The sequence below is a fragment of the Ursus americanus genome, chromosome 13 (genome assembly GCF_024610735.1).
Source record: "Ursus americanus isolate L20-20 chromosome 13, mUrsAme1.1.p, whole genome shotgun sequence".
NCBI lineage: Eukaryota > Metazoa > Chordata > Mammalia > Carnivora > Ursidae > Ursus > Ursus americanus.
In genome coordinates, this window is record NC_142139.1 from 54,623,457 (window position 1) to 54,639,385 (window position 15,929).

The following is a 15,929-nucleotide window of genomic DNA, read 5'->3' on the forward strand; positions in this document are numbered from 1 at the left end:
CCTTAGGCTCAGGTCATGATCCCAGAGTCCTGGGATTGAGGCCCAAGTTGGGCTCCCTGCTCAGTGGGGAGTCTGCTTCTCCTTCTCTCTGTGCCCCTCCCCCTCCTCCTTCTCTCTCTCTCAAAATAAATATTTTTTAAAAAAGAATGAAACTGAAAAACTTTCTTATACCATATACAAAAGTAAATTAAAAATGGATTAAAGACCTAAATGTGAGACCTGAAACCATAAAAATGCTAGAAGAGAACACAAGCAATAATTTCTTTGACGTTGAATATAGCAACTTTTTTCTAGATAGGTCCCCTGAGGCAAGGGAAGCAAAAGCAAACATAAACTATTAGAACTACAATATAAGTAGCTTCAGGGGTACCTGGCTGGCTCAGATGGTAGAGTGTGGGACTCTTAATCTCACAGTTGGGAGTTCAAGCCTCATGTTGGGTGTGGAGCCTACTTAAAAAAAAAAAAAAGTAGCTTCTGCAGGGAAGGAAACAATTAACAAAACTAAGACAACCTAGAGAACGGAAGAAGATATTTGCAAATGACCTATCTGATAAAGGATTGTATCCACAATATATAAAGAATTTATAAAACTCAACACCCAAAAAACAGATAGTCCAATTAAAAAATGATCTGAATGGACATTTCTCCAAGGAGGACATACAGATGGCCCCCAGACGTCTACATGAGGAGATGCTCATTATTACTTGTCATCAGGGAAATGCAAATCAAAACTACAATGAGATATCACCTCACACCTGTCAGAATGGCTAAAATTTAAAAAAACAAAAAACCCCACAAAAAAACAAAAGAACCAATAGGTATTGGTGAGGACCTGCACTGTTGGTGGAGTGCAGACTGGTACAGCCTGCACGAAAAACTGTATGGAGTTTCCTCAAAAAGTTAAAATTAGAACTATCCTACTATCCAGCAATCACACTACTGGGTATTTATCCAAAGAATACAAAAACCCTAATTCAAAGGGATATATGCACCCTTATGTTTATAGGAGTATCATTTACAATAACCAAGATATGGAAGCAGCCCATTATCAAGTGTCCATCAATTGATGAATGGATAAAGAAGAGGTGTGTGTGTGCTTATATATATATATATATATATATATATATATATATATATATATATATATATAATGAAATATTATTCAGCCATAAAAAAGAATGAAATCTTGCCATTTGCAATGACATGGATGGAGCAAGAGAATATAATGCCAAATGAAATAAGTCAGCCAGAGAAAGGCAAATACTAAAGGATTTCACTCATCTGTATAATTTAAGAACAAAACAAACAAAGAAAAAAAAGAGAGAGAGAGGCAAACTAAGAAATGGACTCTTAACTATAGAGAACAAGCAGATGTTTACCAAAGGGGGAGGTTGGGGAATGGGTGAAATATGTGTTGGGGATTAAGGAGTGCACTTGTTATAATGAACACAAGGTGATTCAAGTAAAAACTTCAAAAAAAGAATATAATACATCTACATGAGTGAGCTATGAAATACAAAAAAAAAAATCAACATTTCCTAGTGTCTCAAGTTTTAAATTCTTTAATTCAATAAAGATTGTTCAAATTGTCTACTGAACTACTGCTTGGTGTGACAGAATGCCCCTCCCCATCTATGTGCTCAGTGCCTGGGCTCTATTCTCTATTCTCAGGTAAATCCAAGAGGGTTTACCCTTCCTTACTGTTTTTGAAAATAATTTGCCTGCCAGAGAGCTAAAACAATTGTCCTATGCTCAGTCCTCAGATGTGTGAGTTATATACTTTTTTTATATACTTCTCTCAGATAATGGTGAGCATGGCATTGTTATTGTTTTTCAGTTTTAAAATATCTTATAATAAATAAATAGGATGGTAATACATAAAAACACATCTGTGAATGTATGCAAATATGTCTGTAGGGTACATCTTCAGATCAAGTGAGTCAGCTTAAGTCCCAAGATTTTGCCGGTAAACCACAAACAAAACAACACAAAGTCTGTTATTCTCTCTCACCATTAATCTGCAGGACAAAATTCCAGTATATTTAGCATGATTCACCTACACTTAAAATTGTAAAAAGCTTTGCCTAGAATTCATTAGGTTCATCTGTTAGATATCAATGTACAGATGGATACAGAAATAGAACTAGAGGTAGAGGTAGAAATGAAAGAGAAAGATGGAGACACAGACATGAATGCAGACATGGAGATAGAAAGGTAGAAGTAGAGACTGGGGGGGATAGGTGAAGATGGAGAAAACATACCCGTTGTCTTGGACTAGTCCTGTCAAGGAACCATGTTTATAGAAATCAAGTGCATAAGCATTAAGTGGCATTCTTCTTCCTTGGTTATCAAATATCTGTGACCACAGCACAGGAGCCTGAGCGTGATTGATACCAATTGTGCGTAGAATGGCCTGGAAAAACACAACTCTTTTGTTATTTATGTGTAAAGAAAGTTTATGATTTCTTACATTGTGCTTTGTAGTTCCTTTCTTTATTCAAACTGTTTGAAGCACACTCTTCAAGATAAAGGAATATGGCGTCTTTCATACATACTGGGTTAGTGCTATCCTAAACAAGCCTAGAGAATTACTTGGTACCACCTATGAACATTATTGCCTCATAGCATACTCTTGGCAATTTCAACCACGCAGCCATGAGAATAATAACAAGAGTCACTAGAAAAGAAAAGTTAATTTTAATTTTTTTTTCTTTATCCTAATTGGTATAGGAGATACCTTATAAATAGAGAATCAGAGAGCCGGTGCCTTGTATGTCTCAAGAGAAGAATTCAACTAAGCAACTAATAATTTCAAGAACCCAATCACCAGAATAAAAAGGAAGGGGAGCAAGATATATGAGGAAAGAGAAGAAAAGTAAGACTAGGAAGTAAACAAGTCAATAGCTTTTGATGTCTGCTCATTTTATGAAAACTACAAAGGGTCAATAGGAACTACTCTAATACACTAATTGGTACAACTACTTTCTCAAATGATTTGGTAGTAGGCATGGAAAGTTCTTTTATTACTAAAAGTTCTTGGAATATTCTTATTCCATTATGATCCAGAAAACTGCTTTGACCTCAAAAATCCAGAAGATTTACATTCAAGGAAAGCTGTTGCACATGTGCACTAGACATTTGTAGCAGCCCTGTTTGTAACAGTAAAGACTAAAAACAAATGCAGTTTTTAAGAGGAAAATAGATCAATGGCTTGTTTTATATCCACACTCTGAAATATTACGAAGAAGTAAAAATAAAATAGAGCTTCATGTGACAACATGAATGAATCTTGAGAGCATAGTGTTGAGTGCAAAAAGCAAAACAAAACAAAAGCAAAAAACGACATCCAAGAGACTACAGTACGGATTCTTTTACTTTTGATAAAAATCAAAAATGACTCTGGAATATGATGTTTTTAAAAGGAGAATTAAAAACACAAAATTCAGGATAATTGATATCCTGGGGAAAGAGGAAAGACCGGGGAATAAAACAGAGGAGGAGCACATGGGTCCTGAGCCCATGGGTGTTCATTTTAGTTTTATGCTCTATAGCTTATCTATATGTTAAAGATAATATGAATGCCTATTTAGCATTACCTTAAAATGTAACAAACAATAAAAACAAAATAAGTTTTGAGAGGTTATAACTTACACTAGTAAAGTAAAATTGTATAAAGTGAGTTGGGTAGAGCAAAGGGCACATTGCCATCATGGCATACTCTAGAAATATTCATTAGTGCAGGATGCTTCAAAATAAATGAAATAGAACCAGCCTCTTCTCTCTAGCACACCAGCAGGAACAATGAAAAGTCTGTGTTAGTTCATGCCCTGTACCTTAAAGATCTCTTCTAATTGATGGTGACTGTGTGGCAGTAAGACACAGATATTATATCCTATTATAAATGTATCAGTGTCCCTCCAAAAAAAAAAAAAAAAAAACCATGGGAAAATTTGCATATGGAAAGGAAACAAAAGATAATGGCACCTACTAATCATAAGTTGAATTAATTGTAAAATAGAGAAAAAGGGAAATTATAATACTTAACAATTAATATGTCTTGTTTTCAATGTGATTAGCTACAAACTTCTTATATAAGTAATTAATTGTAATTATAGAAATAAATACAGGGGGGAAAAGCTTCATAAAATTATTGATCTTAAAAGCTAAAGTTCAGTCCTCTATTATTTATATGCCAGATTTCCACATGCTTCCACATTCTGTAAGACACCACTCACATGAGGGTAAAAAAACTAGCCTTACAGAGCTTCACATAAGACCTGGAGCAGTGTCTCTAAGTAATTTTTAAACCATGTACATTATCAGTAAAAAAAAAAAAAACTCCTCATCTCTTTTTTCATGAATGCTTTTCTTTCATCTTTTTTGTTTTATAAAAAAAGCTTCCTCAAACTTACTTGGTGTTTGAAAATGTACAGAACCATGAGAGACTATGGACTCTGGGAAACAAACTGAGGGCTTCAGAGAGGAAGGGGGGGTAGGGGAATGGGATAGGCTGGTGATGGGTATTAAGGAGGGCACATATTGCATGGTGCACTGGGTGTTATACACAAGTAATGAATCATGGAACTTTACATCAAAAGCTAGGGATGGACTGTATGATGACTAACATATAATAAAAAATTATTATAAAAAAAAAAAGGAAGAAAAAAAAAAGAAAATGTACAGAGTAGCAACAAAGAGCCATATTGCTTTCCTATTAAGAAAGTAGATGACTTTAAAGACTAAGTAAAAAAAAATTTTTTTTCTTTTAAATTAGGTTGTTTCCAATTACTTAAATTCAACAAAATTAAAGTGGGTCTAATTAAGTTGCTAATTAAGAGAACATTAAAAATATATTTGTGATAATAGATTGGTAGGTGATTTGGGGCCAACAGCTCAGAAAAAATTAGAAGACTTGTGTATCACTGTTATAAAAGTTGTTCCATTCTGAGCTATTTATCTATTTGAATAAGGTTGCTCAACATTCAAATTAAAATTTGAAGCTGGAACTCTGTCTCATTCTAAAAATAAGTAAATATTCATTCTTAGTTACATGGACTAATTTAAAAAGAAATAGCTTCATCCATCCCATTAATACATTTCTAATACAATATTAATTTTATATTTAGTAATTACTTCTCAAAATTTATATTTAAGTTTCTGTAATTAACAGGAAATAACCTATTGCATACTATTGAAATTACATACTATTTAAATTGAAATTGCATACTATTTAATCTAAGAAATGTGATAGGGTGGCTTCATGTTTAAAAATCTATTACATTAAGGTAAAATTATGTGGGTGAATGTATAATCTAAATACAAGAGAAAAGAATGAAATTTTATTCTCGACTGTTTTTAACTTCATAATTATGGGTATTCAAATGTTTTGGTATTCATATTCCATTTTATACATTAAAATGATATGATGGTTTTATTTATTTATTTATGGAAATTATATCATCAGAAATTACTTGAATTTGTGATAAAAATGTATGTGTCCATTTAAAATGCACAAAGATCTATTTAGTTTTTCAAAATTCTTTTAAGTGATACTGAACTATTTTACATAATAGAGGACTGTCTGATTTTGGACTAGAATAGAGTTGAAACACTAGTGTCAAACCATAATATCAAATATTAAAAAAACCTATTTTCTTTCTCAAACTGTATTAAAATATAAGTTAAATTTCTATAAGTTTATTCCAACATTCAGTGACTTTCCAACATATTCCCAATGTGTCTAGTTCTTTGTACTCCATTTTGGACATCAGTGATCCAGAATATATATAGGATTTATGGCATCTATAGCAATACCGGGAAGCCTGAAGATAGTTTTACGTGCTCTTTCCATAGCAAACTTGCATCAACCTACAAAGATGGAAGAACAGTGGTGGTACTTGGGAATTCTGTATAATGGAGCAGGGTTCCTCAGGTCAACACTGAAAAATTGAAATCATACTGGCCCCAAGAGTACCATTTCCTGGATATTTCTGTTCACACACCTGGAATTTTTTTTTTCAATTTGAGAAATTTGAAATCCTTTCTAAACAGCCTAGAAGTATAAATCCAATTCTTTCTTAAAGATCTTTTATTTATAAACCCCATTTCCACTTACATGGTTTGGAGTATTTGGTTGAAGCAAATCACCATCAGAGTTTCCAGAGAGACAAACAAACGGAGAAATAGCTACTCTTCCTTCTTTGCAGTTCATCAAGTGAGACACAAGTTCAGAGTCCTCACATTCTTTTCCTGTGAAATCTGGCCATAATGGGTTGGGAGATTCGTTTTTAAAAATCAGCCAAATTGTTAAGCTTTATGCACATACTCTAGACCATGCTACAAATGGAGTCATTCGACTTTCCAGGACCTGTATCAGACTGGATGAGATATATCACATAAAGTGAGTAGCATGGGGCGCCTGGGTGACTCAGTCGATTAAGTGCCTGCCTTTGGCTCAGGTCATGATCCCAGGGTCCTGGGATCGAGTCCCACATTGGGCTCCTTGTTCAGCAGGGAGCCTGCTCCTCCCTCTGCCTGCAGCTCCCCCTGCTTGTGCTCTCTCTCTGACAAATAAATAAATAAAATCTTTTTTTAAAAAAGTGAGTAGCACATCTTGGCACATAATACATTCAATAAATGTTAGCTATTAATATTATTATCAATATTATAAAGTTTGTATTATGTTTTAGTTCCTTGATCAACAGGTAATAAAAGGCTACATTTAAATTGCATGCTCTTTTAACATAGAACTATTTTTATTCCTTGGTGCTTTTTCCCACTGAACTCAGATCTGGCCTCACAATCCTCCAGACAGGGTATTTCAAGAAGCCACTACCAGTAGGTTTGGAAATGGCATATGAGAAGTACTTTTTCCATTCCTGCTCTTTTTTTTAAAGGTTTTATTTATTTATTTGAGAGAGAGAGAGAGAGCACAAGCAGAAGGAGGGGCAGAGGGAGAAGCAGACTCCCCACTGAGCAGGGAGCCCAACATGGAGCTCCATCCCTGTATTGTGGGATCATGACCTGAGCCAAAGGCAGCCGCTTAACCACCTGAGCCACCCAGGCGCCCCCTCCATTCCTACTCTTAAAAAGCACCAGATTGTGCATTCAAAGGGGGCCCTAATTTGTAATGAAGGCACTACTATTTTGCCTCCTCTGGGATGCTCACAATGTTCCACTGTTACTGTTGCTTTCGTTCATGCTGCTTCCCACTCTAATAGGGCCCGGGAAGTAACAGGCTCGGCTTCCTTAACTTTTTCCAACTGAGGATGTTAAAGGTATGATGAAACTAGGAAATTACTGCCCATGGCTCAACCCTTTCCTTTTATCCCAGTCAGCTTTTCCTGTTTACTTTTCCCTAGAAGATTTCTATCCAATAGTTTATAAAAAATAAGAGCAAAGATTAATGTGTTTACTATGTGCTAGGTATGTTTTAAGATATTCACATGTATTAACTGATTATTTAAAGCTCACCCAAACTAGGTATGTAATGCTATTCTCTTTTTTATACATCTTTTGAGAAAATTGAGGCACGAATATGAAATATTGAAATAATATGGAATATTGCCCAGGGTCTCACTTCTAAGAATAGCAGAACAAGAGTTTGGGCCCAGGTAATCTTCCAAGAGTCTATGCATATTTCCTCTCAAGAAAATGAGTGATAGAATGGTCTTTCATTTCTCTTCATTTCATAGATGTCTTTACTGCACTTGCCAAGCTTGCCCCGAAAGCAACCTTTAATCTAGATGGTTTATAAATGACTCTATTTAGTTTTACTCTCCGTTGCCCTTTTGGCTTCTAAAAATCAAGAGTTTCTTTCTTTAGAGAGCAGAAGGAATCCCCCTTTCTTAAGGCAGACTGATCTTTTCCAGGGTCTACTCTTCCTCTGGAAAAAATATTCTTAGAAAGATTATTTTTTCTTTAAACCATTCCACAGTGGAGCTAAGATATACTTACTTGTTTTTGACAATGGGAGTTCATATTCTTGTTTCACATCAGCCAATCTGGCAACATTTAGTAGGAAGGAGGCAAAATCCTTTGTAATGTCCATATTATACTCATGTAAAGCATCATTAAAATCCTCAGGGAGATCGTCAAGGAACACCTAAATCATCAGGGAGATCATTAAGAACACTGGAAAGCCAAATATTTTTTTAGAGAGATCTATACACCTTCCTTGAAAACTGATACTTTGGAAGAATGGCAAAGAACACTGCAATATAATTCTGTAGTTACCTATTTATTCAATAATGTAATCGCTTCATTCCTTCATTGTGAAATTGAAGTAAAATTCATTTTTTGTTTCTATGTGCATTTATAAAAACTAGTATCTTCACTTAAAAATTTGTTCACACTACTTAATCAACACCATCTTTTTTTCTTTTTTTAAAGTTTTCATTTAAGTTCCAATATAGTTAACATCCAGTGTATTATTAGTCTCAGGTACAGTATTTTGATTCAACACTGCCATGCAACACCGAGGGCTCATCATAAGTGCAACTTTTCTCTTTTTTTGTGGGAAAGTTTTTAAAATAATTGACCGCATTTCTATAATAGATACCAGACACAGGACTTTTTATTTCTTCCTTGGTTCATTTTGGAAGGTTGCGTTTTCTAGGAATATGCCGATTTTGTCCAAACAACGAAATGTATTGGCATAAATCATTCATAATATCCTCTTTTGTTCTTTTCAATGTCCAAAGTAGATCTGTAGTAATGTCGCATTTTCTTTCCTGATATTTGTAACATCTACTCTGTTAGATTTTCTATTTGTTTTGTTTTCCTAGCTTCTTAAGCTGAAAAATTAAGTCATTGATATTTTTCGGCCTTTATTCTTTTCTAAGATATAATTATAAGGCTATAAATTTTGCTCTAATCTTTGTATGAACTACATCTTGTATTTGTATGTTTATTATTTAAATAAAATATTCTATAATTACATTTTATTTTTGTCCCATATGCATTTTTCCTATTTTAATTTTTTAATTTTCTTTTTTAAGAATTCTATTAATATTCAAAAGGTATTTTATCATAGTAAGCACTACAATTTTTTTTTTTTTAATCAGTGTTAAAAGCTTACAACAACTAATCAGGGCTCTGTCTTACCACCCATGCCCTCTAGTCCCAGAACCATGTTAAACTCTTTTGCTATTTGTTCTAGTGACCTATATGTATTTAGAAATGAATCTATCTAATTTTCAGGCAATTAAGGTGTTTCTGATTCTTCTGGTAAGATTTACCTGGCATATCTCTTTTTCTATCATTTTACTTTCAATCTTTCTGGGACGTCATAGGTAAGATGTGATTTTAATAAACAGCAAATAATTGTGGGTTTTTTTCTTAATAAAATCCAAAAATGTTATTATTTTACCTGAAGTATTTAGTACATATATAGTCAATGTAGTTACTTATACAGTTGAGTTTATGTATACTATTTTAGCATTCAGTGTCTATCCGGACCATATATTCCATATTATTTTCTCTGTTCTTGTCTTTTTTTTAAATCAGTTTTTCTTCTATTAACACTTATATGTGCACTATTTTGCTAGTCTTTATCCCAGAGATTACAAAATACATCTTTTTTACAACTCAGTACTGCAAGAACCTTAAAATATTCAAATATATTTACCCTTCCCAACACTTGTATTATGATTGTCACGCATTTTAGTGTTTTTTAAATTACTTATATATTTATTTTTTATTTATATTATTTATTTATATTATTTATTTATATTATTTATTTATTTATTTATTTATATCTACCCGCACATTATCCTTCTAGTATACTTCATGCCCTGTTACATTTTCAAGTCTCCCAAGTTTAGATTTCTTTGTCTGCGTAAAATACATATTTCTTTTAGCACATACACAAGAAACTGTTAGAACTAATAAACAATATCAGCAAAGTTGGAGGGTACAAAATCAAAACAGTTGTGTTTCAAAAAAAAAGTTGTGTTTCTATACACTTAGTATCTGAAAAGAAAATTAGGACAATCTCATTTGTAATAGTACCAAAAAGAATAAAATATTTAGGTATAAATTTAACCAAGGAGGTGAAGATCTCTATACTAAAAAGTATAAAACACTCATGAACAAAATTACAGCAGACACAAATAATGCAAAGACATGCCATGTTCATAGACTGAAAGAATAATTACTATTAAGATGTCAAAACTATCCAAAGGGATCTACAGATTCATTGCAAGTCCTATCAAAATCTCATGGCATTTTTTACAGAAATATAAAAAACAATTCCAAAATTCATATGGAATCACAAAAGACCCTGAATAGTCAAAATTATCTTGAGGGGAAAAAAAAAACAAAGCCAGAGGCATCACATTTCCTAATTTTAGAATATATTACAAAGCTCCAGTAGTTAAAACAGTATTGTACCAACATCATGAAAGACATATAGACTAATGGAACAAAATAGAGTCCAGAAATAAATCCATGTACATATGGTCAAAAGATCTTTGACAAAGGTGCCAAGAACACACAATGGGGAAAGGATCATTTCTTCAACAAACGGTGTTGACAAAATTTGATATACACATGAAAAAAATGAAATCGACCCTTATCACATACTGTACAAAAAATAAACTCAAATGCATTAAAGACTTAAACATAAGACCTGAAACTGTAAAATTCAAAGAAGAAAATTTAAGGACATTGGTCTTGGAAATGATTTTTATTTATATGACACCAGAAGCACAGGCAACAAAAATGAAAATAAACAAGTAAGACTAAATCAAACCAAAAGCTTCCACATAGCAAAGGAAATAATAAAGTGAAAAGGCATTTCCAGAATGGGAGAAAATATTTCTAAGCCATCTATCTGGGAAGGGGTAATATCCAAATATATCTAAGAATCTTCTACAACTCAATAGCAAAAAATTAAAAAAAAATGGGCAAAGGACTTGATTAGACATTGCTCCAAAGAAGTCACGCAAATGGCCACCATGTATATTAAAAGTTGCTCAACTGCACTAATCATTAGGGAAATGCAGATGAAGGCCACATGAGATATTGTCTCCTACCTGTTACTATGGGTATTATCAAAAAATCAAAAAGGTAAGTGTTGAGGAGAATACAGAAGAATTAGAATCCCTATACAATCTTGGTGGAAATGTATGCTGCTGTGGCCACTATGGAAAACATTCAGGGTTTTCTTCAAAAAGTTAAAAATAGAACTACCATATGATCCAGCAATCCCAGTTTGATGTATATACCCAAAAGAATTGAAATAAGGATCTTGAAGAGATATCTGTACCCCCATGTTCACTGCAACATTATTCACAATAAGCAAGATATGGAAACAATCCAAATGTCCATCAACAGATGAACGGATAAGGTAATGCGGTATATACACACAATGGAATATTATTCCATCTTTAAAAGGAAGGAAATCTTCCCATTTGCAACAACATGGATGAACCTAGAGGATGTTATGCTAAGTAAAATAAGCCAGTTACAGAATGACAAATAATTCATGATTTCATGTAATGGAATTTATATCTTATAAATTCTACTTATATTCCACTTACATCTTAAATAGTCAAACTCATAGAAGCAGAGGATAGAATGGTGACTGCCAGGGACTGGGTGGAGGAAGAAATGGGCAATTGTTTTTCATGGGATATAAAGTTTCTGTTATGCAAGATAAATAAATTCTAAAGACCTACTGTACAACAAAGTACCTATAGTTAACAATACAATATTGGAAACTTTAAAATACTTGAAGTGGATAAATTTCAGTTAAGTGTTCCTACCAAAAAAAGGAGAAAAAAAAAAACACCTCATACATAAGGAATGTGGAATGTGATGAATATGTTTAGTACCTTGGTTGTAGTGATGATATCATGGGTATATGCGTATGTCCAAACTCATTAAGACATATACATTAAATGTGTGCAATTCTTTGTATATCAATTATACCTCAATAACAATAAAGCTGAAAAAATAAGGTAGATATATGCATACCCTCCTGTTATGTTATTAAATCAATCACAATATATTTACCCTATTTTAAATTATGTTTAAAACATAGCAAAATATATGTACATATTTATGTGTGAAAATAGAGTAGGATGAAATTTTTTCTTCTAGCTTCAATTATTTTGGTTAAAAAGTCAGCTATCAATCTTATTGCTTTTTTCAAGGAAATGCCTGTTTCAGCTATAGCTGGTTTATGATTTTCTCTTTGTTTTTGACTTTCAGTAGCTTTACTTTAATGTTTATATTTATCCTTCTTGAAGTTGACTAATAAGCTTTTAAACTATGGAGTGCTACCTTTCATCAACTTTGGAAAATTCCCAACTATTAGTTTTGAATACTCTTCTGCCATTTTCCTCTTTCCTCTTCTTAATGGACTCCCGTTATGTAACATCAAACTTTTTGAATGTGATGCATGTTTCTCTTATGCTATTTACCTTTAATTTTTTCTCTCTGTGCTAGAGTTTGGGTACTTCCTATTGAGCTGTCAGCTCACTGACTCTGACTTCTGATATGTATATTCTGATCAGATATTATATTTTTCAATTCTGAAGTTTCCATTTAATTATATGGTAAAATTCTAATTATCTGGTGAAATTTTCCATCCTTCCGTGAATTTTTGCCTATCTTTTCTCCTATTTTCTTGAACATACTAATCATATGTAAATTTCTTGTCCCTTAGCTCCAATATCTGAATCATCTGTGTGTCTATTACTATTGCCTGCTTTTCTTCCTGCCAACTGGTCATATATTCTTGCTTTTCACTTTTTTAGTTCTGGGCCTTTTTTTTTTTTCACCATAAAATGTTTATAAAAGGACCAGATAGGCTTCATATGATGTTATCTTCCACCAGAGTGAGTTCTCCCATTTTTGTGTTTGGTTACATGATTGAAGATGTGATCACTTCAGTCCAAGTAGAGATTAAAGTGGTATTGTTGGTATTGCTGGTATTGTTTTCCAGTTTTATTAAGTTTCAGTCTATACCTGATTTAACTCTGTTGCTGGGTCATGACATTCTTGGGACTTAGAGTATGAGGTTGGTAGGTCTCGTTTTCTCAGTCCTAAAAGACTGACAAAGATCTACCTCTTTCCTCCAGAGCTTCCTAATATTCTACATCTTCTAGTTCTAAAAACCTTCAAAAACGTCTTGAGGGGCATATAAGCCTGTGAATAAATGCAGAACCTTCCTTCTAGTGGGTTTTTACTTAATAAGTGTCACAAGACTACAAAAAATTTGGTGGTAGTACCCCAACATTTCATGCAGATCTGGTACTCAGTAAACATCCTCAGTAATCTCATAGAAACATTATGTCTCCCAAGTTTCTGTCACTCCACCCCCATGTGGTCACTAAATGCTTTAATAATTTTTTTAATCTCACAGAAGAGGCTCTCTGTATATGCTAAGTACAATTTTCAAACCATGTCCAGAATCAACAAATTCTTTGGGAGGAAACCATGACTAAAGAGTCCCATCACACCTTAGTAAGTTCTTGCCATTTTACAATGTTAGACAGCCACATCTTCATTGTTTCCACAGCTCTCTGTTGCAATATGAATGATAACCACTTACTATATCCTACCTGGAAGTGCACAAATTTCCAATAACCTTTAAAAAAGAGAGAGAGAAAGAGACTGACAGAAAGCGAGAAAGACAGGAGGTCTCCACACAAAACCTTCTTTTATTTTTTATTTTTATGATGTCTTTCCGTGTGAGATTTTAGATACTGACTTTTCTAAGTTAAATATAAATTATTTAAGTAAAACAAATAATACTTCAAGAGGGTACATGTGATGAAAAAATGTGAAGATGATAGGTCAATGACTAAAGTTGTGTTCACTGGTCAAGAGAACATTCTGTAAAGCCTAAGATTCATAATGAGACATTGTGGAGTTAGACAATACAGATTAACTCATCTCTTTTTGTTCCTTGTCACCTTTTACTAAGGTTATTTAGTATAGCCAGCTTATTCCACTTTCTCAGATTCTAGTGGAGTAGATTAGTAACTATTTGATGTTGATTTAATAATAGCAAATCCTGATCAAAGAATATGTTGAAAATAAAACTGGAAAAGAGTTTTCCTGCCTTTACTCTATGTGAGTCAAGGAATGATTTTTTCAAAGACTATTCTAATACATTTTTCAGTGAGGACATTATCACAACATATACTTCTTGCCGGTAGCCCTACCTCAAAGTAGATCCTAACGGAACTACAGATTCAATGATAGGAACTATTAGTTCATTTACTGTATAACTATCTACTTTTTTTTCTTTAGCCACTGAATGCTATAATTTGATACAGTCATACAATCAAATGGAAAACATGGGCAAAATTCCTTATCTTATTTTTCCTCAAGAAATACAATCTTTTGATATATTTATATGGAGAGGCTTATGAATTAGAGTTTAAATATAATAGCTATTACAGAATGAACAAACCACTATTCTATAAAACAAGTGAACCACGTATTGATAAAATCCTAGGGCTGCTGAATCATTTATGGTAGGATCTACTTAATTACATTAATTATTTAGTGTTATCAGAAGCATAAATTTTACCTTTGATTGATAAAACGTGACAGTACTATCCCGGAACTTTGCTGGAAGAAGCCTTCTTCCAAACAGATTTGCCAATACTAACACTAGCTTTTCCATAACATCTTGAGAAAAATGTTTTGAGCCTATACAAAATAAAGTGTCTTGTTATAAATGTAAAAAAGTGTGTCAATCCCATTTTTAACATTTAAATTGAATGTTATACTGCATTTCATTTCATGGAAATTGAAAATATGTAACAAATACAGCAACCAAGGAATGACTATATCTGCTGCCAGTTTACATCTGTGCCTTCTTTTTCATCCTTGCTACGCTCACGCTAGTTCATCCCAAAATCATTTCAACCACAAATTGCCTCATCTCCTTACCTGGATTCTACCCCACCTCCCGCCCCCCAACTTCAGGCTATGATCAGTTTTCCTAAAGCATTTTATGATCATGTCTCTCACCTATTCAAAAATCTCTGGTTGCATCTCAATGCCTCATAAACAAAATCCAATCTCCTCAGCCTAGCATTTAAGGCTTTCCAAAACTCAGCCCATAAATAACCTCCCAGCCTTATCTCCCTGCCTTCCCTTCTTGCCACTCATATTAAGATACCATCAATTTGACTTACTTTCTGTCCTTCACAAGAGCATTATGCCGCAGTAATTAAAACGGTCACACCTTTAATAACTTGGGCTCTAGAGTCAAACTACTTATATTTGAATCTTTGCTCTGACACTTACTAAAATTATGTGACCATGGCAATTTATTTAACTTCTCTGTATCTGAGTTTCCTTACAGACAAAAGAGTGATAGCCATATTATGTGCCTCATAAAGTTATCAAATTTTCTACCTTCATGATTATAATAGCATACACCCTCCCCTCCCACCCCCGCCCGTACAGCAATGAACATAACTGTACTTCCTGTTACAGGAAATTATTTCTCCTCTTACAGAGTTTTTAGGGGGACAAAATTTTCTGAGTATTCTTGTTTCACAGAACAATGCATGTTCAGATAGTGACTAGACCTACTGCACAAAGTAAAGTGTTGCTATCAGTTCATGATAGAAGATAAAGAAATGCTGTGAAAGGCACTGCATTTGCCGGGCATTAGGAAATACAACAAATTTACGCACCAAAAGGAAAACATTTCTTTTAGGGACACTGTTTCAGGGTGTATGGTTTAATTATAAAATTCAAAACTTTTTAATTTAAAAAATGTATTAAACAGAATATTAAGTGGGCATTAAAACAGAATTCACAAAAAGTTTACGTGATATTGGCAAAACTATATTTCAGGGAAAACAAGATTCCAGATTATGCAATTAACATATCAGTTATTTAAATAAACTATATAGTTATATTCTAAGAAAATATGATTGGAAGAAAATATTCAC

General features: G+C 33.3%; 1 protein-coding gene across 4 annotated transcripts in view; it reads right to left on the reverse strand.

Moving 5' to 3' along the window:
• Nucleotides 1-15,929, reverse strand: part of LOC123793167 (putative ATP-dependent RNA helicase DDX60) — a 102,366-nt gene that overhangs the window by 9,275 nt on the left and 77,162 nt on the right. For 3 of the 4 annotated variants that reach the window (XM_087866568.1, XM_087866566.1, XM_087866567.1), the window contains 4 exons: nucleotides 14,549-14,670; nucleotides 7,957-8,104; nucleotides 6,116-6,258; nucleotides 2,262-2,413 (listed from right to left, as the gene is read on the reverse strand). In XM_087866568.1, coding sequence (XP_087722694.1) covers nucleotides 2,262-2,413; nucleotides 6,116-6,258; nucleotides 7,957-8,104; nucleotides 14,549-14,670 — 565 coding nt within the window. The remainder of the gene's footprint in view (nucleotides 1-2,261; nucleotides 2,414-6,115; nucleotides 6,259-7,956; nucleotides 8,105-14,548; nucleotides 14,671-15,929) is intronic. The other variant, XR_015726517.1, reaches the window with a different exon arrangement.